The sequence below is a fragment of the Grampus griseus genome (assembly GCF_964374135.1).
Source record: "Grampus griseus genome assembly, chromosome: 7".
Classification (NCBI taxonomy): domain Eukaryota; kingdom Metazoa; phylum Chordata; class Mammalia; order Artiodactyla; family Delphinidae; genus Grampus; species Grampus griseus.
Window position 1 is genome coordinate 43113710 of NC_139001.1, and position 24438 is coordinate 43138147.

At 41.1% G+C, this 24438-nt stretch overlaps 2 protein-coding genes across 4 annotated transcripts in view; both read left to right on the plus strand.

Annotated features, from left to right (window-relative positions):
* Positions 1 to 13170, plus strand: part of STAT4 (signal transducer and activator of transcription 4) — a 92172-nt gene extending 79002 nt beyond the window's left edge. Inside the window, exons 14-23 of the mRNA XM_082657686.1 lie at positions 1382 to 1465; positions 2983 to 3081; positions 5482 to 5617; positions 7194 to 7243; positions 7479 to 7573; positions 8702 to 8838; positions 9172 to 9363; positions 10827 to 10893; positions 11820 to 11928; positions 12969 to 13170. Coding sequence (XP_082513812.1) covers positions 1382 to 1465; positions 2983 to 3081; positions 5482 to 5617; positions 7194 to 7243; positions 7479 to 7573; positions 8702 to 8838; positions 9172 to 9363; positions 10827 to 10893; positions 11820 to 11928; positions 12969 to 12995 — 996 coding nt within the window. The 3' untranslated portion in view covers positions 12996 to 13170. The remainder of the gene's footprint in view (positions 1 to 1381; positions 1466 to 2982; positions 3082 to 5481; positions 5618 to 7193; positions 7244 to 7478; positions 7574 to 8701; positions 8839 to 9171; positions 9364 to 10826; positions 10894 to 11819; positions 11929 to 12968) is intronic.
* A 9177-nt stretch (positions 13171 to 22347) lies between these two features.
* Positions 22348 to 24438, plus strand: part of STAT1 (signal transducer and activator of transcription 1) — a 41642-nt gene continuing 39551 nt past the window's right edge. For 2 of the 3 annotated variants that reach the window (XM_082658628.1, XM_082658630.1), the window contains exons 1-2: positions 22348 to 22510; positions 22831 to 22981. The gene's annotated coding sequence lies outside the window, so the exon portion shown is untranslated. Of the gene's footprint in view, positions 22619 to 22830; positions 22982 to 24438 lie in introns of all 3 variants that reach the window. The other variant, XM_082658629.1, reaches the window with a different exon arrangement.

The following is a 24438-nucleotide window of genomic DNA, read 5'->3' on the forward strand; positions in this document are numbered from 1 at the left end:
AAATAGCATTTACTTAAAATCTTTCCTTAATAAAGCTCCATTATTTGTTCAAATTTCTCCACTATCTTGAAAAGATCTTCTTACAGCTGGTTTGTGCAAATCAGTATCCAAGCAATGTTCACCCATTACAGTGGTTGATTTGCCCCTTTCCTATGCCATTTATTTGTTGAGCTAATGTATAAAACTGAGCCTGATATACTTTTTTTATTATAATATTTTTTAGTATAGTTTTTTTAAACTTTTCGTTTGCTTTTTGCATTCTCTCTTTTTTTCTGAGTTCTTGGTTGTTGATTTTTGTATCTGCATTTCATGTGAGAGGCTTTGTCAAATGTTGGATGACCAGTAGTTTACTGTTTAAGAGCACTAAAAAACTGGAAGTTCTGTGTGCGTGGTAGGGATTTAGACTTAAGAGTGATTATTAGGACCTGGCTGTCTCACTGGGGGGGTCCCTAAAGGCAGTATCTGTAAGTTGTTTCTCCCTTGGTCTGGTTACCTCCCGGATATCTCTCCTGGAGGTGTCAAGCAGAGACAGGGGCATGGGCTTCCCCTAGATTTGACAGGATCCTCCCGTACAATACCTCACCCTGCCCTCATCTTGGCCTTGTATCCAAAATGCAGAGAGCCTCTCTAGTTCCTCTGATACATCCGCTCCAGAGAGTAAACTTCCTGTCTCCCACCAGTGACGGGGAATGTTGGGAACCTCGTTGCAAGGGCTGGGGCTAGTAACTGCTCCTCCTGTTCAGCCCTCACTCCGGACTCAGGGGGCCCAGTGTTTCCAACCCCTGGTTCTGAGACACACTACCCCTATTGCCACCCTCGCTCCACACTCCCCTACCTCTCATTTTGAGACCTAGATTACAGCTTTATTTTCCTGGAAAGTAAATAAAACCCTAGCTATTACTTTACTGAAGTTTCTGGAAGGAGCTGGGGAAAGTACTCGTTTTACACCTACCATGTTTAAACCAGAAGGAAATCTTGCTTTTTTAAAAAAAACAAATCCATTATGACATTGACTTGTTTCTTTTTTAGCTACACACATATGGCTTGCTTTTATTAATGGTTGGTAAGTCAAAAGGACTAACTTCCAAAATTAAAAATAAGGAAAAACTTGTCTGAATTCAACTGATGAAAATATACTGGAATTGTAAAAACTAGAAATTATATTGTTTTGGAGACTTAAAATCATTCTGTTTGTGGAAATGAAGATTTCTCAAACTCTATATATACTTTAAATAACCTTTTAAATAATAAGAAGGAATGTTCCGTAATAGGAGGTATTTGAGGGTATTTACTTTAAGAATTTACTAATGTTTATAAAAGCATGCCTAATAATAGAAAACAACTATGTATTTGTAAGACAGCAATTTCTTTCTCCCCTTAGGGCTGTCACATGGTGACTGAGGAGCTTCATTCCATAACATTTGAGACACAGATCTGCCTCTACGGCCTCACCATAGATTTGGAGGTAGGTATTTCAAGGAATATCTACTATTTACTAATAACATTTTCAGGAATTGGTCATCATTTGAAGATGAAAGCTCAGTATTTTCTAGGTTTTAGTACATTGCTTATTCATCATTTTTGTTTTAATTTAGGAAATCAGTATGTCAAATATTCACTGATTCGTCAACATATATTATTCTGGTTAAATATAAATGATAAAATCTCACAGTCATTATAATTCAAGACTTATTGAATAATTTGTTGCCCAGACTGTTTTTTTGTCTGTTTGTTTGTTTTCTGGGATTCCCTGAGTCATGGATACTCAGAGGAAAGCCTAAAGAGAAATAAGTATACTTGAACCATGTCATGTATGATATATTTTCAAAATTTTAAAGTGTACGTAAAAATCCCTCAGAAGAAAAGTTTTTATAGTATAATGAGCAAAGACCAATGATGGGAACATTAACGGTACATTGTTTTGATCCTCTTATAACTGTTACTGTTGAACTCAAAGAAGGAATAAGGAAACTGGGGATTAAGTTGAACATGATTGACAATGAGCTCTTGAAGGCAGGACATTACACCTTTATCCCTCCATTACCTGTGCCTAGCACAATGCCTAGCACATAATAGATGCTCAACATTTGTTGAATAAATGAATGAGTGCATGAATGAACAAACACAATTTCACATGATTGAATATGGTCCTATTTGTAGGATATGTTTTTTTAGAGTTCTGCCTTTGCTCTTTTATCTTAACGAATGTAAACATGTTTATAAAATTTTCCATGGATTCTTTCCTCATCTCTTTTCCTTAAATGTCTGTTTCCATGAGCTATTAAGTTCCTCAGGTGGGTACTTCACTGTCTACAAGCAACCTAACCTCCGTTAATGGGAAGGGGCTAATGTAAGTTGGTTAGAATCCCAGACTAGTCTGTGAAGCCTGTTTATTCCATAAGGTTGAAAACTTCAGCACGAAAGTACTAAGTTGGGTGCCATGACAACAGATGAGGCAGCTCTATCTCCCATAATGCTTTGTTTTCCAAGATCGCTTGCCTCTCCATCTTCTACAATTAAAACTCCCATATCTGATACTGACATTAATTAGATGTTAGATCATAATTTGAATATATTAATCCATTCCAGAGATAAGTTTTAAATTAGATTCTTAATGTAATTTATTAAGAGGAAATTTGCTAAGTCAATACAGGCTCTAATTAGTTACATTTTAGGCAGTACATGACATAAGAAAGTAAAAATACCTCCACAATGTCAAGGAAGATATTGGAGCTGACTGACCAAGCACTCTGAAAGGATTCCTATTTGTATAGCTCCTTTCCTCCCTGTACCTTGATTCATATATGCTCAGAAGGTTCCAGTGCCTTCATGAATCATTTTAGTGACCAAGGCAGTATAGACACCACTGCCTTGGAGGAGTGGGGTTGGCTTGAGATGACCCTTTAGGGAAGAGGGCCAAGTGTAAAATCAGTGTAAGGTACTACTACCTGTAATAACTGTGCTATTTTTCTTTTTAACCAGACCTGCTCATTACCTGTGGTGATGATTTCCAATGTAAGTCAGTTACCTAACGCTTGGGCATCCATCATTTGGTACAACGTGTCAACCAATGATTCCCAGGTACAGTCTCTCTCTATTCCTGTTTCTCCTCCTTTAATTCTATTTGATTTGTTTTATTGTTAACAAAACCCATCTGCCCCAAAAGATGTGTGTGTGTGTGTGTGTGTGTGTGTGTGTGTGTGTGTGTGTATAAATTTTGGCATTTCTTTGTGGGTTGTTTATTCCAAAATTCCAATATATTCAGTTGTATGATTCCTCCCTCATGTCATATTTAAAGTAATATGTTCTGATGTACTTGGACCCTGAGAGAGTTCTGGCTAGCAGAAGTGACAGACAGGTATTCTTTATTTCTGACAGTCTGGTCAGCTCCCAACTCTGTACATCACAGAGAGTTCTAGGGCCATCCTGTGGCTCTGTTAACTAGGCTCTGGGGAGACTCCTCTCTCCAGAATTTGATGTCTGACTGTTGTGTTTACCTCCTCAACTACTTCTGGCCACACCTTACCCACACAGGCTCTTCCACAAAGGTAGAGAATTGGTTTCAAATAAGTGACTAGAATATTCATCAATCTCGCCTAACAACACTATACAAATTTTCAAGTTGATTATAGATTTAATCCATTCTAGGCTCAAATTTGGTTTTAATGCCATCTGGTGGTTATTTAAGATATGGAACAAAAATTGGCCTCAAGTTTCAAAGCAAGCAGAGAATAGAAGCTCTTCTTAACAGAAGGCCAAGGAAGGGTGTGGCAAAAAAGATGAGTCAGCATTTCCCCTTGCTCCCTCTTACAAAACCCCAGTGTGTTGTCCTGGAAACCACCAAGGTCTAGAGAAAATAGGTCAGATGTAAATATTTCTTCTTGATTCAAAGTAAGTGTTTCTTCCAAAGGGAAGAATTCTTTTACCTCAGGTCCTAGCAATAGGAATAGTCATGATGAGTCAGCTCCAAGTTCCTTCGCTTTTGTTTTAATGTGCCTAATAAGGAAACAGCATGGAAAATGACTCAGCCCTGTTCCTTCTCATCCTCTGGTGCCCTGGCATCTGAGGGAGATTAACTGCAGAAAGGAACGCTGTACAGAGTGCCCTGTGCCTTACTTCCTCTCAGCCTGCAGTGAGAACAGAACTCACTAGAAAGGTTACCTGGTCTGTAAAGCCAAGAACAGCCAACACTTCTGAGATTTAATGTCATTCCCCATTAGGAGCTACACATTTGGAGCTTTTCATCCAATTCCAGGATGTAGGAAGGAAGATGGGATACTCCTCTGTCCTCCAGCCTCAGTGCTGTGCTGCTACACTTAGCTTTCTTCAGCATCCTTCTTCTATAAGAAAGCCACCAAGGTTGTCACACTAACCGTCTCAGATTCTGCTCTAGTCTTGGATGAGGAATCTGGAGATGTATTTCATATACAGCTCCTAACACATATATGCACAGCCTACATACAGAGTTCAGCAGAACAAGTAACTCTGGTTTCTCTTCCTAACTCTATTCTGCTTCAAAACCTAAGCTCCTAGACCTTGATTATGTTCTATGCTTTTTGGTCATTTGTCCAGACATAATCCTTAGGTTCAAGGAAAACTGCCCCTCTAGAAATTCTTTCTCTCCATTCCTCTCCTACCTATTTCTCACTCCTTCTTGGATGCTGTGTCCTCTTTTATTGCCACCTTCTGAAGTCTCTTGAATTGGTTCCTTTTCTTGCTGCCCAGCTTAGTTCAGGTTCGCCAAAGGCCTTCTCCCCATACTGCAATGGATTTCTTAATTCCTCCCCCCACCCTTCCTTTCTTAAAACATCTTTCTCGGCTTTCACACCTTCTGCTTTCCAGTAATCTGAGGTGAAGTCTTCTGTTCCACCACCGTTGACCCATTTTGTGGTACAAACAATCTTACTTGCAGTTGATCATACCAAAGATCCTCTTGTCTAGAGCAAAATAAGAAAAGACTACAGTCCTATCCATAAAACAGGAGTCCCAGGTTAATTATGATTCATATTGTAGGGTCCCCTTCCTTAGCCTGGGACTTAACTGTCTTTGTGCTTTGGGATGCTTTGTTTGGTCAAGGTATAACTTGTACCAATCCATGATAAACCAATTAAATAACATGATATAGGTTTTGTTTAAGATTAATATTATTTCAGAAGAGAGTATTTGTCTAACTTGTTGAACAGTGTTCAGTACTTGTATGAGTTCATTGATAGACTATAGTCTAGGGAAAGTTAAAGAGCCACACAGTGATTCTTTCAAGGATAAGATAGAGCCATATATTATATTAGACTCAAAGAACAAGGGACTCTTTAGGAAAAGGCAAAATCAGTCTTACTATAAAAGCACAACAGAGATGAGACAATAGTTCTGTATTATTAACTGAGGCTGGCCTAAGGAGTTTAAATCAGGAATCCTATTAGTTGAACTACAGTGGGTTCAATGTGATTAATACATATAATCATCACTACAACTCTGTTTCAGAACTTGGTTTTCTTTAATAACCCTCCATCTGCCACTTTGAGTCAACTCCTGGAAGTGATGAGCTGGCAGTTTTCATCATATGTTGGCCGTGGCCTGAACTCAGATCAACTCAATATGCTGGTTGAAAAACTTACAGGTAAGATCTGGTAGATGTGGAGGACTTGCCCCTGTTTTTGGTACTCAACCGTTTTAAAGAATGAGGGTGAGATTACTATTAATAATAATAATGATCATCACAATTTATTGAGTGCCTACTACATCGCTGGGCATAGGGCTAAATGCTATAGTATCTTTCTCACAAAATTTCCTTAAGGCAGAATATTGAGGATAATTCTTCATTCTATCCATTTTATACATGGGGATACTTAAGTTCAGAGGTTAAGTGACTTGCCACAGCTAGTACATACTAGAGCCAAGATGCAGGCCAGGGCTGTCCAGTTCTAAAGCCCCTTCCTTTCCACTCCACACTCCAGCCTCCAGGGTGTTCTTATGCCATTTCCACTGAATGTACTGTGAAGCCTTAATGGTGCCTTGATCTTCATATTAATATTGCAATGGTCATTAACCAACTGGAAAACAGCTGATCCCAGGATCAGGAAATTTATTATAAATTTAAAAACTATCCAGGTAATACTTAATTCTTCATATCGAGAAAATTTCAGTTTTGACTGATATTTCTAAAGTTTGCAAAATAGTCACTGGTGCTCCATGTAGTGACTACAGTGTAAGCTTTTTATAAAAGAATTTTAAAAGACGTGTATATTTTGACAAGTATGGGGTGAACACATTTGGCACCAAGAAAAGAGTTAAAATTGAACTTGTATACATTTCTGGTTAAAGTAGAGCCAAAGATGATTTTGAGCAGCAGTAGTAGAATCGTGTGTGTTTGGTTAAATTTGACTTACAAGTGATGCTGGGTCACCCTTGTACTTACTATCCGATCAATTAGTGTTTAAATAAATTGGAAATATTACAAAATTTACTTAATGTAAATATCCTTTTTGATCCTTATTTAATTCATAAACCACAAGAGTAGGCATTCAATAAGTATTTTTTACTGAGTGAATAAATCTTTTAAATATATACAGTATAAATAGCAGCCATATCCTTTCGGGTCTTCATCAAATTTTTCTCATAATTTCCTTAAATTTTAGATAGAACCTCTTTTTTCATTGTCCTGGATCAAAACAGTCAGTGGAAAAAAAAAAACAAAAAAAACAGTCAGTGGTTCCTTATCGCCAAGTGGATCTCTAGTTCATTCTTTTCATGACAGTATTCAAGACTTCTGGCATTCTGGCTTTCACAAATTTATTTTATAATGTTTATTTACCAACATTAGGCTGCACTTCCTTTCTCCTATATAAGCTGTGTTCATATCCACTACACCTCATCCTACATTATTCTTGCTACTGGAGTGGCCTCTTCCTTCTCCTCTGACAATTTATATCCTATCCATTCATGGAGGTCTTGTTCTAGACACCCACCCACTTCCTAAGGCTATCTTTAGCTCCTCCATTGAAAAGAATTCTTTCCTAGATAAAAAAATTTCATGATATCTTTTATTTTTACTGTTTCTAGCATTAAATGCACTGTAAACCCATAGCACGTGCTTAGGAAATGCTTAGCAGTGGTAGGGGGGGAGATCTAAATTGAGCACCAAATTGAGGAGTCTAATTGTTTAATAAAAGTCTCATTCTTTTCTTTCATTTTAGTCCAGTCTAGCTACGGTGATGGTCATCTCACGTGGGCCAAGTTCTGCAAGGTACAAACAGGGGGAGGGGTAGCATCATTTCGATTTTTTTTTAGTATTCCTTTTTAAGCCTCCATATTATAATTTGGGATTTCGAGGATTTCCTGGATAAGGTTATTTTAAGAAGAAATTCGAAACTGTTTTTTCATTTAAAGGAAATATTTCATTGAAAAAAGGAACTTGAATTACCATACTAACATTACTATTGAAATAATCATTGTCCTAACATGTTTGTTTATTCCAATAGGAGCACTTACCTGGTAAATCATTTACCTTTTGGACATGGCTTGAAGCAATATTAGACCTAATTAAGAAACACATTCTTCCCCTTTGGATTGATGGGTGAGTTACAGCCTATATTTTCTATATGAACTCATTAGGTTCTTATTTTTATGCTGTCAATTTTTTTCCCTTTTTAAAAACATTGAAGTATAGTTGATTTACAATATTGTGTTAGTTTCAGGTGTACAGCACAGTGATTCAGTTATACATACATATACATATATATGTGTATATATATATTCCTTTTTAGATCCTTTTACCTTATAGGTTATTAAAAAGTATTGCGTATAGTTTCCTGTGCTATACAGTAGGTCCTTGTTGGTTATCTATTTTATATACAGTAGTGTGTATATGTTAATCCCAACATAAATCCTAATTTATCCCTCCCTCCAACCCCCATTCCCCTTTGGTAACCATTAGTTTGTTTTCTATGTCTGAGAGTCTGTTTCTGTTTTGTAAATAAATTCATTCGTATTATTTTTTAGATTCCACATATTAGTGATATCATATAATATTTGTCTTTCTCTGTCTGACTTCACTTAGTATGATATCCTCTAGGTCAATCTATGTTGCTGCAAATGGCAATATTTCATTCTTTTTTATGGCTAAGCTTCCATTGTGTATATATACTACATCTTCTTAAGCCAATTATCAGTTGATGGACACTTAGGTTGCTTCCATACCTTGCCTGTTGTAAATAGGGCTGCTATGAACATTAATAATAAATGCTGGAGAGGGTGTGGAGAAACGGGAACCCTTGTACACTATTGGTAGGAATGTAAATTGGTGCAGCCACTATGGAGAACAGTACAGAGGTTCTTTAAAAAAAAAAAGAGTTACCATATGATCCAGCAATCCCACTCCTGGGCATATATCCAGAAAAGATAAAAACTCTAATTTGAAAAGACACATCACCCCAATGTTCATAACTGCATTATTTATAGTAGTCCCTTTTTCTTTTCTTTCCTTTTTAAGCATATCTAGTGTCATAGTGTGGAAAGTAGTTGCAGTTTCTTACACTTTATAGAGTATTAATACTTACTTTAATCTGTATAAGAGTATTTCAGGCACTACTGACTTTTGATTATATCACAAAAAATTCAGGTCTGTTCTTTGTGAAAGCAATAAATGCAAATGCAATAAATTATAATCTTGGATCAGATAAAACTATGCATGTTCTATTTTTAGGTATGTCATGGGCTTTGTTAGCAAAGAGAAGGAACGACTCTTGCTAAAGGATAAAATGCCGGGAACCTTTTTGTTAAGATTCAGTGAAAGCCACCTTGGAGGAATAACTTTCACTTGGGTGGACCATTCTGAAAATGGTACATGCTCACTATTATGTATTCATGTGAAATTAGTATTGTGTTTGGTTACTGGTCTTTCCATCTTCAGAAGTGTGTGGCTTGCTGTTCTGTCTTTTATGTGTTCAGTGGGCTTGAATATTAGTTGTTACAGTTGTTTCAGAGGAGGGTAGCATGAATTTCTCACAGCCTATGTGGGTGTCCTGTATCACGTGGCAATCTGTACTGTCCACATGCAGAGAAGGGCTGGCATTGTTTTACAACAAGTGACATGAAGATAACGTGGGTAGGAAGAATGGCCACAAAGAATGCCTGCAGGAACCTGAATATTCTCTCTGTTTTCTCTTTTTCCAGGAGAAGTGAGATTCCACTCTGTAGAGCCCTACAACAAAGGCCGGTTGTCTGCTCTGCCATTTGCTGACATCCTTCGAGACTACAAGGTTATTATGGCTGAAAACATTCCTGAAAACCCTCTGAAGTACCTCTATCCTGATATTCCCAAAGACAAAGCCTTCGGTAAACACTACAGCTGCCAGCCATGTGAAGGTTAGGTTCTTTCCGTTTGCTTTGCTTCTTAAGATTTTGGAAAATAATCTCAGATTGGAGTAAAGTAAATGAAGTTCTTCCCTTTATGTTTACTTTTATCGTTATAAGATCTAAGAGGTATGTGGAGGTCAAAGCCTTAGAAATGAAGTGGTGTGTCAGCAGTTCCTGAAAAGGAACAGCTGGGGCTGTCCAGCTAGCAGAGCACTTAGTAATCAGTAGCTGTAGACGGACTTCACCAGGGCCATGGGAGCCTCTCAGCCACTGGTAGAGTTTCGGTTTTCTCCTTTCTAATAGGAGTGGCACCAACTTCACCTCTATGCCTGGGGAGAGGAAAAGAAAGAGGAGGTAATGATTAGAAAGCTGTTAAAAGTTAGGCAAGGCTGTTTTTGACAAAAGAAGCTCAGGGTTGATAAGCTTTATATTTTTTACTTACTGTAGTCTCACAACTCAGAAAGTATCGTTCATTTACCAGGGAGGGGACAAGGGGGTCTGTGCTTCATACCCTTCCTCGCAGCCTATCAATAACAAGTCTTGACATACCTGCCTTTTCTGGTTGTATCCTAAGGGTCTAAAATGATACCTGGCCAAAACAGGTATTTGGTAAATATTTGTTGAATACATGAAAAGAACATTCATGAAATAGCTATGTAATTGTAATATAAGTTCACTATTCTGTTTCTTTAAATCGAAGTATATACAATCCATTACAATATTTCATCTGTAGCAACTAAATACATGAGCATCATCATGTGGAATATCGTACAGCTGTCACTCACAGGTGGTGACTTTCTGCCACCCTCCTTCATCCCCCTCTGAAGCAAACAAAAGACAACAACTACCACAAAAACCTGTGGCTTTTAAGTGTTACTACATCTGACTGAATGAAATAACAAATGTCAATGCAACAAATTACAGCTGAAGAATTACAGTTGGTCCTTACTATTGGATCACACACAAGTTCAACGTAGTATACCAGAGAAATCTGGGGGGGTTTCCAAGGTGAGGTTTGCACATGACTGTTACTACAGCACAGCAGTGCTTTTAGTAACACTGATGTCTGTGCCTCAAAACTTTGTGTAATTATAAGATTATGATTGGTGTCAGTTTTAATGAAAAGAATTGCGTTACTATAAATCCCCAATCCATGAATAAATCTGTCCTTATAATTAAACTTAAATGTAACATGGAAGACAGGTAATATAGTTGATTCCCAATTTTTCTCACACAGTTTAGAGCATTAATATGTAAAGTCAGGTTAGGCCTGCCAAGAGGTTTGTTTCTCTCTTCTTGCACATTTTATGCTCATCTAAAATGCTGTTTCATCTATTCAACTAAAAAAATTTGTGAATCACTAGACAATTGTATTATCTCTTCTTTTTAGTATCACTTATACTTTTTTAGACTTTTTTTCTAATTTTGTCAATAATAATAACATTTTTCCCCAACATACCTTTCTTTTCCAGTTTCAAGACCAACAGAAAGGGGAGACAAAGGTTATGTCCCTTCTGTATTTATCCCCATCTCAACAATGTAAGTAATCTTAGTCACATGTAAAATAGTTCTTATTGAACTTATCCAAAAAAAGCTGGAAATTTAAGAGTAGAGCAGGGTACATATAACGGAGAATAAAGCATTTTAATGCTCAATGTCCCATTACCTTTAACACATAAAGCTAGTCTTCAGGATGCACCACGAAGCCCATCACGAAGGAATTCTAAAGTTGCCCTTTTATATGCCTTATATTCCATAGCAGGCTGAAAGCTCTGATTTCAAATGATGAATTAGGGATCTCAGTGTCACAAATAGATGAAGTCCTAGAAATGAGTTCTGTTGGGGAGATGGAAATTTCCCCCTCTACCCCTTCCAGTTCTTATGGCTGGACTAATAATAAAATTGACACAAGGTAGATTAACAGGATAAAAGGAACAAATTTTAAGTCGTGTGCATAGAAGTCTCATAGAAATGACTGAAGAAATGGCCAAAACAGGCAGCTTTTATTCTTTTTTGGGCAAAAGGTCAATAAATTTGTGAGGAATCGACAGGAAAAAGATACTTAGGCTTTGGGTGCTTAAGTCGTGAAGAATCTAAACAGAGTTTGGGCCTGAGGTATTAAATTAAAGAAGTAACAAGGTTCATTTGTACAGGCTTCTCAGCCCCGAATGAATCCCCTGTCTCTGGCAAGAAGGATGTTCTTCCACCTCCAGATGCAAGGAGGGCACCTCTCACGGAAGAGATTTATTTCCTGCTTTCAGGGAGGCAAAGAGGAGGGTCAGAGTGTCCCTCCTGCGTTGGTTCTTTCTTAAGTAACTTAAGTCATTTAATTCAAAATAATCGATATGCCACTGAGGCACATTTTGGAGTGGCCTGCCCTGAGCCCTAACAGTTCCTAACACAGTAAGTCACTACAAGCTATTATTTTTAATCCCTTTCCATATTTACCCTGTGATCTCTTTAAGCCGAAGTGATTCAACGGAGACACATTCTCCAACAGACCTTCTTCCCATGTCACCAAGTGTGTACGCAGTGCTGAGAGAAAACCTGAGTCCCACAACAATTGAAACTGCGGTATGTCCCCTTTCTTTCCATTGCTGTCAAGGGCATTTCTGAGGAAGCGAAGGTGGTGTGTGAATCAACGAGGGGTGAAGATCTGCAGTGAGAAAACACATTTGTTGGAACAAATCCATGAGCATAACACAAGGGGTGTACGTCTGTATGGTGCTGCGTGTTGCTGATGTTAGGGGCATTGGAAGCAGATACCTACACTGACTTGAACTGCTTTGAGGTCTTTCCATCAAAAGCCATCCAAGGGCAAAATATCTCTGTATCCTCCTACTCAAGTACACTTCATCCCTACTTCCACCATCAGCCCCACCAATCTCCACCACTCTCCCCACTGTAGCAGACAATACTTATATGTCATTATATGCAAATCTAGTTTAATATTTTATTTTAGCAATTCAAGCACCACAAATTCCAATTTTTCTTGATTATTGGTTCTATCCTGGGAGCTTCTTCAAGTAGTATATGAACAACAATCAATAGCAGTATAATAATACTCTTTTGAGAACTGAGTCATAATCTTATATGCTACTATGTGCTTTAGGATGCATTCTATCTAGTATTATTCCCCAATATTGTCAAACAGTTCAAAACCCCAATTACATTAGGATGCATGTACATCAGAATAATAGATTCTTGGAGGGACCCTGAGCTCCAAGAGATTAGTGTCTGGCTGTAAATCAAGTGGTTTTTAGTCCTTCTCTTGAAGATTTCCAGGGATAGAAAAACTTATTCCAATGTTAATTGTCCTTAAATCATTTAGTTGTAAGAGGACTTTTGCTACATTTTACACCCATTTCTTCATTACGTTTTTATGGGATGAATAGGCCTCCTTAAAATCGTTTTTATTTATTTTAAAGTTGCGTTTTATTTTAGATTGATCAACCTTAGTTACTTTTGTAAGTACTGTACTTAGTAGTTAATTGGTAGAAAGATTATGAAGTAAAGTATGTATTTAGTAGACAAGAGAATGTTTACCTAAGAAATGGTGACTTACTTGCAAAACAATAGTTTGCTCAAAGGTCATTTTCATTTTCCAATTTTAGATGAAGTCTCCCTATTCTGCTGAATGACACGATAAGCTCTTGACACTCAAAAGAAGGAAGCAAATGAAAAAGTTTAAAGACTGATCTTTGCCAACAATCACATCTTGTTTCTTCAGCTTTGTATATACCGATTTCCAGGAAATGGTTAAGTTCGAAGCTTTCCTCTCACTGGTATGACACCCCCAAATGGGAATGTCATGATTGAAATGCTAAAAACCAAAGCTTCAGATAAAACACTTTAAGAAACCAATGTTAATATAATATTAACAAAAGACTCATTTGTATGTATTTGTTTCATTTCTGATTCTGTTTCTCTTGTGTTACTTATGATTTTGGCTCTAGCAGGTTTAAGTGTTAAGATTTCACAACAGGTCAAAAATAACAAAGTCACACGTACATTACTCAAAAACCATCAGGATGGCCTGATGGAAAAGCCTAATAAGCTAATGTCCTGAGTTCTAGCAAGTAAGAGTCATCACACTAGATACAAGATGGAAGTAATGACAGGGCATTAACAGCAGCAATTCACACGGTGTGTGTCCAGGGGTGAATTAGGAAGCCTCTTGGTTGCTATGTCAACATTGTCCTAACTTCAGAATTCACAGCTGCTGGTACCACAGCCAGGGACACCTCTCCTATTAGGGAGAGAGATCCAGAGTCATTCCTGGTGGTACCTCAGGCAAACCGCGCTAAAAGCAGACACATGGGTAAAAATCTCATGAAATGAGGACCTGGAGGAAGATAACAACACTGGCCTTGGGTGAGTGATTTGATCCCTGGCTTGTGTGTTCTTCCTCTCTAGAAGAGGTTAGGCTAGGTGGGCTATGGTCCTTTCCAGCTCTAAGAGTCTCTGGTCCCATGAATCCAACCTGAGCCAGGGGAAAGGAATTTAGGATGAGAAGTTCCATCCCTGGTGATGCAGGAGGGGAGGTGGTTCACCGAATGGCAATGCATGTATACGGGCTGCAGGTCTACTTTGATCCTTCCCTTGCCCGGACTGAATGCTTAGTGGTGCCATTGAACAGCTGCTGCCCTTAGTAATAGTGTGGGATCTCCCAGTGCCCAAGCCCTGGGGAGCTCTCCATGTCTCCAGGCCCTAGAGAAGCTGCTGAGCCAGGTGAGGAAGTCATGATGCTGAGGCATCTGCCATGACCAGCCACAAAATGTCCTGAGGCTGGTGTCCAAGGTAAGCCCTGACTGCAGAGTCAGAGATGGCAGTCCCCTGTGAGGTGTTCCTCACTAACTTCTTTAATCCATTTCCCATCTTCCAGGTAGGTCAAACAAGGAGAAGCTAATGTTTGATGGAAAAGATTTCAAAGAAAAAAAAAAAAAAGCTTTTAATGTAACCTGCCTTCTCCCTTAGAGAGATTCCATCCTATCCATCTCATCCTTTATACCCACCCACATGATCCTAGATTGTTCCTATGGGACAAACTCTGCACCTGTCCCAAGGCCAATTCCCTTACTCCTTTGCAAGCTCTTGACAGTATTCTTTGGGTGAAGGTGTCTGTTCAATGTAGGACCACAGGCTAACTCAAGGTGCATTTTCCCAGTCTCCACTTCTCTTCATCAGCCCAATTTTCTTGAAATTCAAATATATGAATTGGCAGCAGAAGCAATAATTTTAAACTTGGTTTAAGGAGGTAATTTCCTCCCAGCAAATACTCATAAACAATTGGATTTAGATACCAAAAAATGTTGCAGAAGCTTTTTTTATTTTTATTTTTTTATTTTTGGCTGTGTTGGGTCTTCGTTGCGCGTGGGTTTTCTCTAGTTGCGTCAAGCGGGGGCTGCTCTTTGTCCGGGTGTGCGGGCTTCTCACTGCGGTGGCTTCTCTTGTTGCGGAGCACGGGCTCTAGGCACGTGGGCTCAGTAGTTGTGGCCTGCGAGCTCTAGAGTGCAGGCTCTGTAGTTGTGGTGCACAGGCTTAGTTGCTCCACAGCATGTGGGATCTTCCTGGACCAGGGCTCGAACCCATGTCCCCTGCATTGGCAGGTGGATTCTTAACCACTGTGCCACCAGGGAAATCCTGCAGAAGCTTTTTATTCCCTGGAAAATATGAAAAGTATGATGGACTCTCACTTATTTCAGAAGAATTTTGAAAAGCTTGTAAATATAGAGCCTGGCAGAAGAATGTCAAGGTTTCATATATGTGATCACAGCCATCTTTGTTATTTGGAGGTAGACAGTACAAGGACATTTGTAGTTTACTCCCTATAATAGAGGCAGAGGCCTCAGTAAGAGTAAGAGTTCAGTAAGCGGCTATTTTTTATTTAGATTCAGAAAATCAAAATCAAGTTCTTGATCCCAGGGTAAAGAGTTATTTCCAGCGGTGTGAGTCTTGCATTCCAGAAACCATCTTTGTGGGGGTAATGGGATTTTGTCAGGAGATTCTTGGGGGATACCTGTTTAGATCAGGATAAGGTGTGCTGCATGAGATGGAAATACGATGGGAAGGGAATTTAGACCACATTTCCACCAAATCCTACCCCAGAATATTTTTTTTCTGCCAACTAATAGCAAATAAGCAGCATTTAATGAAGCAAAATGGAAATTTATTTTCAAAATATTAATCACCTTTTCACTTCTCCCTCCAACCATCCAAGACCAATCACAGATGCCCATTTTGCTAATTCCTTTTCAAATTCTTTTTAATGTAAAGACTCACTTTGACCAATTGTACTGAATACCAATGTCTTTATCTGGAATAAGTGGTGAAAGAAGGCAGCTGCCAGTGGATTTCCTCAAAGTCGTAAGGTAACAAGAAAGGCTCCCCAAAGAACCAGGAACGGGGAGGATACTTGTGGCAAAGCTGAGGGAGTTTTCTGTACCTCAAATGGTTCAGGAGGCCCATGTACTCCCTGCAGTAGCAGGAAGAGAATCAGGGGTCAAAGCATCCTAGTGCTGTGTTCCAACAGCAGGAAATTATAGTCCGAACTGGGCAAACTGGTCTCGCTGTGCACACATTCCAATTTCTGACAGACAAGTTTTCCTTTTTTTCAAGTTGACCGTGAACATTGATTGATTTGACTGCACTTCTAAAAGTCTGGCTTATTGAAGCATAATTTACACATAATAAAATTCATCCTTTTCCAACAAACCCATACAGTTGTGTAACCACCACTGTAAGACATAGAACATTTCCACCAGCGTCCTCACAAAGAGGACACTATGAAAACATGATGAAGGACATTCTCCACAATATCCTTAGAGTAAATACAGCAAACTATTCCATGTGGCCTCTTATGTAGACAGAAGGCTCTATTTAAAATAAATGGGATCATTTTACTCCCTGCTTAAAATCTTCAAAGGGCTCATGGTGCTGTGGATTGGCCCTCTTCAGCTGGGGTATGTGGACAGAATTCTGGAGAGTCATGAGTTTGAACGGCAGAAGTTAAAGCTTTATTTTCACAAACTTCTAACTGAAACTTAGAGTTTCCTTCAATTAGGAATAAAGGTAACAAACCGTAAACCACACCACGTTTTTGTCACATTACAGTTGGTACACTTATCTCAAAATATTGCTTATGCTAAGCATGACTTTGAAATTGCATTCATCCGACCCACTGCTAGATCTTACTTAATGCCATTAATGAAGAAGCACTTATATTACTCGATCACAAAGTTGGTTTTACTATTTTGATCTCTGTATTTCAATGTAATTGGTTTCCTATTTAATCTTATGCATTTTAGTTTATTCAACAAAAAAAATTAATCTTTGAAAGAGCTCATAGGTTCATCAGACTGCCGAAGGGGTCCATGGCACAAAACGTAGTTAAGAATCCCACCTCTGCATGAAGACTCTAATTCTCAACAGATCTTTCCCAAGTCATATATTATTTAGTCTTCAACTCATTTCTCAACTCTTCTCCCCAACAATAGCTTGTCTTCCTCCAAGACTGAACTACTTTCAGTTTCTTTCACGGCCCATGCTCACTCTTGCCTCCCTCTGCTGTATCCTCTCAGGTCTCCAACCCCAGCCCACCTACCCTCTCACCTCAATAACATTCACACATCCTTCAGGCTCTGGAAAGCCTTCCTGCCCAACACACACACACACACACACACACACGCGCACATGTGTGGGGCTCAGGTCACGTCATGCCTCCTCCATATCCTCTACATTACCCAGCACCGCTCTTATCACCTTGGTTATAAATGCGTGTCATCCGTCTTCATTAGACTCTAAGCAAGCTCTGTAGGTACAGGGACAAAGAAGCCCTTGTTCACAGTTATATCCCTAAAATCTAGCACAGTCTGCCTCTTAATAAATACTAGTTAATGATCTAGTGTTTGAACTAAAGGACATACAGGACAGTAGTTAGTTCCTTTCTTTCCTTTGCTCCTTGATCTGCCTGCAAGACAAGGCTAGAATTCCCTTTATAACCCTCCAAACTCTAAAATTGTGGAACAGTCCCCGATATTTTACTTCAAACTGATTAACCGAAACACACTCGCTATTGCTCAAAAACCATACGACGTTTCCTCTACTTCACCTCACTTATGACATCCAAACACTATAGACATGCTCTGGAATTAGACTGTCCGTTAGCTCTCACTTCCCTTTAATTTAGCTTTCTCATGTGTGCGTAGCATCCCAGGCATCTGTCCACCCACAGATGAATCAAGTGTTCCTGAAATTTCCCCTTAATTCCCCGTGATTAAACTCATTGCCTTTATTACTCCCGCCCCTGGTAAAAGTCCCACACAACTCTCTCTTACTTAGGCTGGACAGTCATCCACTGAGGTGTCTCACTGGCTGCTGCAGATCGAAAGAACCCTAGGGGCCCTCCAGACAGGGTGGAGATGGGGGAAAGGTTGGAGGCGTGTGGAGGAATGGTGCTCTCACTGAAGTTTTTTGGAATACACCTGTTCTTATTCGTCCTCCCCCTCAATTCTAGCTCAATAGGCTAGAGCCTGTGCTGAGGTCTGAATGGTTGATTTGACCTCTGATACCTTATCCCAGGGTTATTCATTCAAAAATATTTTTGAGACTATGTATCAGGCATTGCCTTTTTCAACCGGGGTTTCCTATCTGAACCACAAAACACAGAAAGTGATTTGCTTGACTATTTTCTCAGTTCTCCCAAGGATGGTACATAGTGCCATTCTAGATAAACAGGAGAGAAGGTAATTAACACACAGATGCCCCGGGCATTAGGCTTAGTTCTCTTGTGGAACCTGAGATGAGACAGGCTGTAACACAGCACAAAGTTCCTCCTGTTGTGAGGAGAGATAAAAACAGACAAGCACATAATAAAGGACAGATTTAGTAAGTGCTATGAAGAATATAAATGTGACAAAGAGTAACTGGAAGAAATGGTCATTGAAGGTCTCTCTGAGGAGATGACCTTTGAGCTGAGACCTAAAGAATGAGAAGAAGCAAGTCCATGCCACAGCTGGGAACACAGCATCCTAAAGGAAGAACATACACATGCATAGAACCCAGGCAGGTAAAAGCTGGGGGTACTTGAGGAACAGAAAGAGTCCACAGGGTGGGGAGTGTAGAAGAGCATGGAGAGAGTGGGACAAGATGTGTAGGAGAGGGAGACAAGATCAGATGGTGTAGGGCTCTGCTGGGAGAGTGGAAGGCTCTGGATTTTATTGCAAATGCTTTAGGAAAGAGTGGTGTTATACTTCATTTCTTCATTATATCTAAGTTTTCATTTGTTTTAAGTAAACATGTAACAAGGTTTCTATAGAAGAACTCTCCCCTCCCTCCAATTCCCCTACTAGGGACCTCATGGGTATGCAATGTGTGCATCTGTAAAGGGCAGAACAGTCAGAGGCTCCACACTTGGTTTAGTGCTCTGCCTTTGCCTTCTTGAAATTCTTAATAAGTTTGAATAAGGGGCCTCCTGTTTTCATTTTGCACTGGGCCTGCAAATTATATAGCGCGTCCTGTCCTCTCCTAACGGGAAAGTAGATGCCCCTTTGCATTCTGGGAATTATGTAAAGTGCCCTTGCAGCCCTGGGGACTGGTGCTCACTGTCATGAGGCCAGAAGCTGTGGTCCAGTAAGGTGGGGCCCATCACACACTGGAGGTCTTAGGTTGGTCCCCAGGTCACCTTAAGTAGATAGAGCCTTTTACAGAATGGTTGAGCACAGCCCAAAGAAACGCTGTCCATGCCTCCTAGAACCATTCAGTAAGTAACACACATAGCAAGTGGGGCCAAAATGATTTTCTCTGGTCCTGCCGAACTTTCAAAATCATGGTCCGGTGACTAAATTATTCGTCTCCATTATACTTTTTCCCCACTCCCTCTAGTATAATCACCATGAGCGAGAAGGTAGGGATTGGGGGTGGGAAGTGGGAGCGACGAAAAGACGCCAGAAAAAGGAGAAAAGTCCCATCTGCAGATCTAGAAAAAGACAGCTGAAGAAACAGCCAACCTTCCACTCTTATCTCTGGATTAAGGGCAGTCAGGCCAGCTGGGTGAGGGTTAGAACTAGAATAACTAATGAGATCTGAGTTAGCATGCGTGCAGATTGTGTAGATACAGAAGTGAGGGGGAAAAAGGGACGTCTCCCGGCCACGGGAAGAAAGAAAAGATGGAAGAGAATGAGAAAGGTTTCCAGCACATCAAGCAATTAAAAACGTCCCCAGTCCTCCCTCCAAAGTTAAGAGGCACCCAGGTCCCCGCCGCTGCCTTTCATCGTGTTCCGGGCCACTATTCTCGGACTTGCGTAGGGAGGGCGCCGGCCAGCTACGCCGGGCTCGGGCGAGCGTGCGGATCCCGCCCTCGCAGAGGCTGTGGGAGGGAACCGGCGGCTGGGCGGGCGGTCAGCTGGAAAGCCCCGGGCCCGCGCCTGCGTACTGCTCCCTCCTCTACTTTCGCTTTTCGGTTTCTTGTCAATCCTGCTTCTTCTCGCTCCCAGACTATTTCCCCGAAAGCACGTGGGGCGGCTCTTCTGAGCAGCCGCGTCCCTCCCGCCACGCGCGGGGCCAGCTATTTTGGAAACTTATCAAACAGCCTGACAGACTGCACCTCCCCGAGTGTACCTCATCCTGGGCGGGCCTGGGCTGCTCTTCTGAAAGTACAGGACTAAAAAAGGTGCTCCTAATGGTGTTTGGTCTACGAATGTAATACTGCTCGTAATAGACATTTAAAAAAAAAAGAAAAGAAGAAAAGTAAAGAAAATTATAAGAAGTAACTCACCACCCTGGAACATGTTAGGGGCATTCTGTAGAGGGTCCAGACTAGCAGGCAAAGTTTGTGTTTATCATAAATGCAATGAGAGTTGTCAAGACTTTTGAGCAGGGAATGACTATATAAATAAGGTGTTTTAGAGAATTTAATGCGGCAAATACAGTCGAGGGGGAAGGGACAGAAAAAGGTAGTGTAACTGGCATCTACTGTAGCATTCCAGTTCTGAACTGATGAAGGCCTACAGTGGGGTATTATCAATGATGGGAAAACTAAGGCAGATAAAGGCATTAGGGAAGGAAGCATCCACAGAACTTGATGACAATCAGAATGTGGAGAGCCAAAGAGAAACATCCTATTTGCAGCTGTTAAGATAATTTAATTTCCCTGTCAATACTGAAGCTAGTCTCTGTGCAAATTTTACAGTACCAGAAAAAAATATGTTTAACATATTATCTACCTTTCGTAGAGCTTTTCTCAGACATTGTCTGGGCCCTTAGTACAGGGAGTTAGTAGAAGGGGAAGGACTTTTTTTGGTGTCCTGGCATCTTTTTTCACAGAAGGCTGCTACTCTGGTACCAAGGGTCATTGCTATCAGTACCGGCTTTGTGAGGGTGAATATGTGACAAGAGGAAGGAGCATATAGATGTGAGAAGGGAAAAAACGATAATAGATACACATATAAGCATACCTCTGGGAAATTATTTAGAGCCTTTTCCTACCCAAAATTGCCTTATTATTCTAGGCTTGATTCAAGTCCCACCTACTTAGAGGAACCAATTGATTTTCTGTGCACGCATTCCAAGAAGATCTAGTCAAGGCTGGCCTCAGGGATGCCTACCTGGGGAAGTGACATTTCAGCTTAGATTTTAGCTAAGACATAAAAGGTGAGTTAGCCCGCAAAGAACTTGGGGCCCCTTGGCTCAAGGGGCTTTCCAGATGGAGAACTACCAGTGAGAAGGCCCTGAGTGTGTGGAAAGAGCTTGTCTTATTGGAAGAACAAAAATGCTGAAGTAAGGAAAGAGTGGCATAAGATGGGGTTAAAGAAAGTGATGGGGAAACCAGGGCTTTATAGGTTACATTAAGAAATTTGGATTTTATAAGAAAAGCCATCAGAGGATTTTCAGGTTGGCAAACACTTGATCTGCTTTGCAATTAAAAGACAAACCACTCAAACTGCTGTAGGGAATATGGATTAAACGGGAGTTAAGAACTGAAGTGAGGCAGCCATTTGGGGAATCTACTGCGAGGATCCAAATGAGAGAAAAGGAGGGATGGTGTGGGAGATGGCAAGAAGCAATGAGACTTGAGAAATATTTAGGTGGAAGCATCAACAAGGCTTGAGGACTGGTGGAGGTGAGAAGGCAATGTCAAAGGTGGCTCCTAGTTTTCTGGCATGCACCAGTTCTAGAAAAAGGGCAGCTTTCAGGAGAAAGATGATGAGTTGGTTCTGAACACAACTAGTTTTTCGAGCTTACCAGACAACCAAGTGGAGAGTCAAGTGTGGGCTGTACACGTGGGTGTGGAGCTCAGAGATGTGTGGACAGGGTACGCGTGTAGAAGTTCTACATATCTAGAAGGACATTGAAGCTGTGGATGAGGTCATCACAGGACAGCCTGAGAACTGTAGGTAAAGTAGACCAAGATCCGGACACTGACCACACTTAACATTGAACGGTTTGGTGGCAGAGGAGGAGCAGAGGATGGAGAAAGGATAGCAGGGAGGTAGGAAGAAGCAAGCAAAGTGTGTCGGCATCATGGCCCAGGAAGAAGTGTTAAAGGGTGGTGTCAACTGCGCAGGTTTCTGAGTGGTCAAGTAAGGTGAGGACAGAAAAGCGTCCCCTGGGTTTAGCAACATGGAGGTCAGCTGCTAAGCCGAGCATCTAGAATGACAACGTCTCCACCTGTGTCCTCTGCCTCGAATTCTCAGGTTTGGGGCTGATATAAGGATCTCCAAGTTTGGGCCTCTGCAAACACATAACTTCCTTTTAGTTGTTCTCTAAAACATGTGTAAACATAACCCGCAACTTGCAACACAGAGCTGAGCTTCACCTCTTCCCGTTGGAGGCCCTCCCCAAATTCTAAGGAAAGACCCAGCGGGCTGGCAGAGCAGTAGCCCTGGGGGGGAGGCGGCGCGAGCTCGGAACAGCCGCGTCCGATTGGCCGAGAGCGGCAGCAACCCGGTGATTGGCGGGAGTGGAAGGAGGCGGGGCGTCTGGCACTACCATTTCTCTCGGTGGTACTTTCGCTTTGCTGCGCTGAGTTTGTGGCGAGACATAGTCGCACCCGGGTCGACGCCGGTCAGACCCCAGAAAGAGCAGAGGAGACCCGGCGCGCCCGGGAGAGGCAGCACGGCCGCGCCCTCGCCCACCTCTGCCGGATCCGGAGCGCAGAGTGAGTGGGCGTGAGGTTCCGGGTGCCGGGGTGGGACGTTCCTGGACCGCAGTCGTCGGGCCCCAGTTGCCGGATACCCGGCGAGGGCGGGCTTTAAAGTGCTGACAGGTATATCCGTTATCCGGGAAAGAACGCGTATCCCAGGTGGTGTTTTCGGTGATGGCATGGTTGCCCCAGCCAGTTGTGCTCTGGTAGTAAAAAAAAAAATGTCTTGTGAAATAGAATCCTGCGCCCCTCCCCCGCCGAAAATACTGCATTTACCCTCATTTTTCTCTCTTTTCCGCCCCTTCCACCAGAGTCATGTTTTCTTCTCTCCGCAGAAAGTTTTCATTTGCCGTGTGCCACCCCCAGAGAGCCGTTATACGCTCGCACCCTGTGCATGCAAACCCAGCAGTCTTGGCATCTGACGTGCTGTGTGTAGCTGCTGCTTGTGTTGAATCCCCAGCCCTTCGCTGGGGCACAAGGTGACAGGTTAGTAAAATGTTCACGGAAACGAATGAATATGTGACTTTGGAACTTAATTATATGTCTGTATTTAAGGATAAAAGAGCTTAATGTGCTCCTGGAATGTAAAAGTGATAATTAGTTCCTGCAGACCCCTAAATAATATAATTAGTCTTTAAAACAAATTCTGACTAGTACCAAAGAGTTTGGGGGAAGAAAAACAGGTGTGTGATTACGCTTTAAATGTTGTTTGTATAAGCTGGATAGTTTGTTTTTAATGGGATAGAAATAAGACGAGCCTCCAGCACAATCCAGTTTGCGGTTTAACGCAGGACTCAAACTTGTTGGACCATAATATGGTTTGCCCTTTACTTTCTAATTCAATCTGAAATCTACTAGATTTCAATTCAACAGACTACTATTGAGTACATAATATGTGCAGGACACTGTCCACAGTGCAGACGATGTTTAAAGAAAAGACAGTCCCAGCAACTCTGAAGCTTACATGCTGCAGGGGAGACATCATAGAGCTTTTTAAGGAAGACAGGGACTGATGCTCTAATAGAGATAAAAATGCAATGAGGCGCACGTTAATGAAAGCTTAATTGTTTCTGGGTGAGTCTCAGAGAGCTTATGGAAGAAGGTCTATTCGTACCTACCTTTGAATGCTGGTAGAATTTAGAGAGGCAGAATGTGGAAAAGCTGTTTTCAAGGGTGAGTGACAGCTGGAGCAGTGCAGAAAAAAAAGTAGGTAATTTGGTGACTGGGTTGCTTTGTTAATGGATGAAAATAGGGTCAGAGTGGAAATCAACCTGGTAATGGGCAAACTGTAGCAATTTTGAACTAGAGAATGATGTGGTCAAAACCCATGTGCAGCAGAAGGCCAGATTGGGAAAGAGTGTTGGAGGCAAGGTGGTTGGAGGTCTTGGGACTGGAGAGGAAGAAGTCAGGTGACTGGGGGTTGGTCTTGCCACTCCCTGTGCTGGTAACAAGTTTTGTGAGAAGAGGGAATGGATTCTGGATTTGTTGGCATGGATTTATTGATCGCCTGCTTTGTGCCAGGTGCTGTATCTGTATTAGGTCGTTCAGTCTTAAACAGTCACCCTGTTGAGAGGGAAGTGAGTCACTTGAGGTCACTCACCTAAAAAGAGGTGTTGCAGTCCCCGCTGGTTGACACTCTGGCCAGCATATTTGCTTTAGGCATATCCTTATTAGACACCTAGTAGGGAGGGAGAGCGCCAAAGATTTAGTCTTCCACTCAGGTGAAATAAATTCAAAGTGAAAAATCAAATTGCTACAGCAAGTGTAGTAAAGGTGTGGACTTGGGTCCATTCGTACTGGTATTTGTGATGGTGACTAGCTTTGTAGCCTCACCACATCCTTACCTTCCTTTGGAAGGAGATTTGTGGAGTAGACATGACTTCATGCCTGCACAGGTATGCTTGCCAGCGAGCATGCATACGCTTTTCCACGCTCTGCTTGAA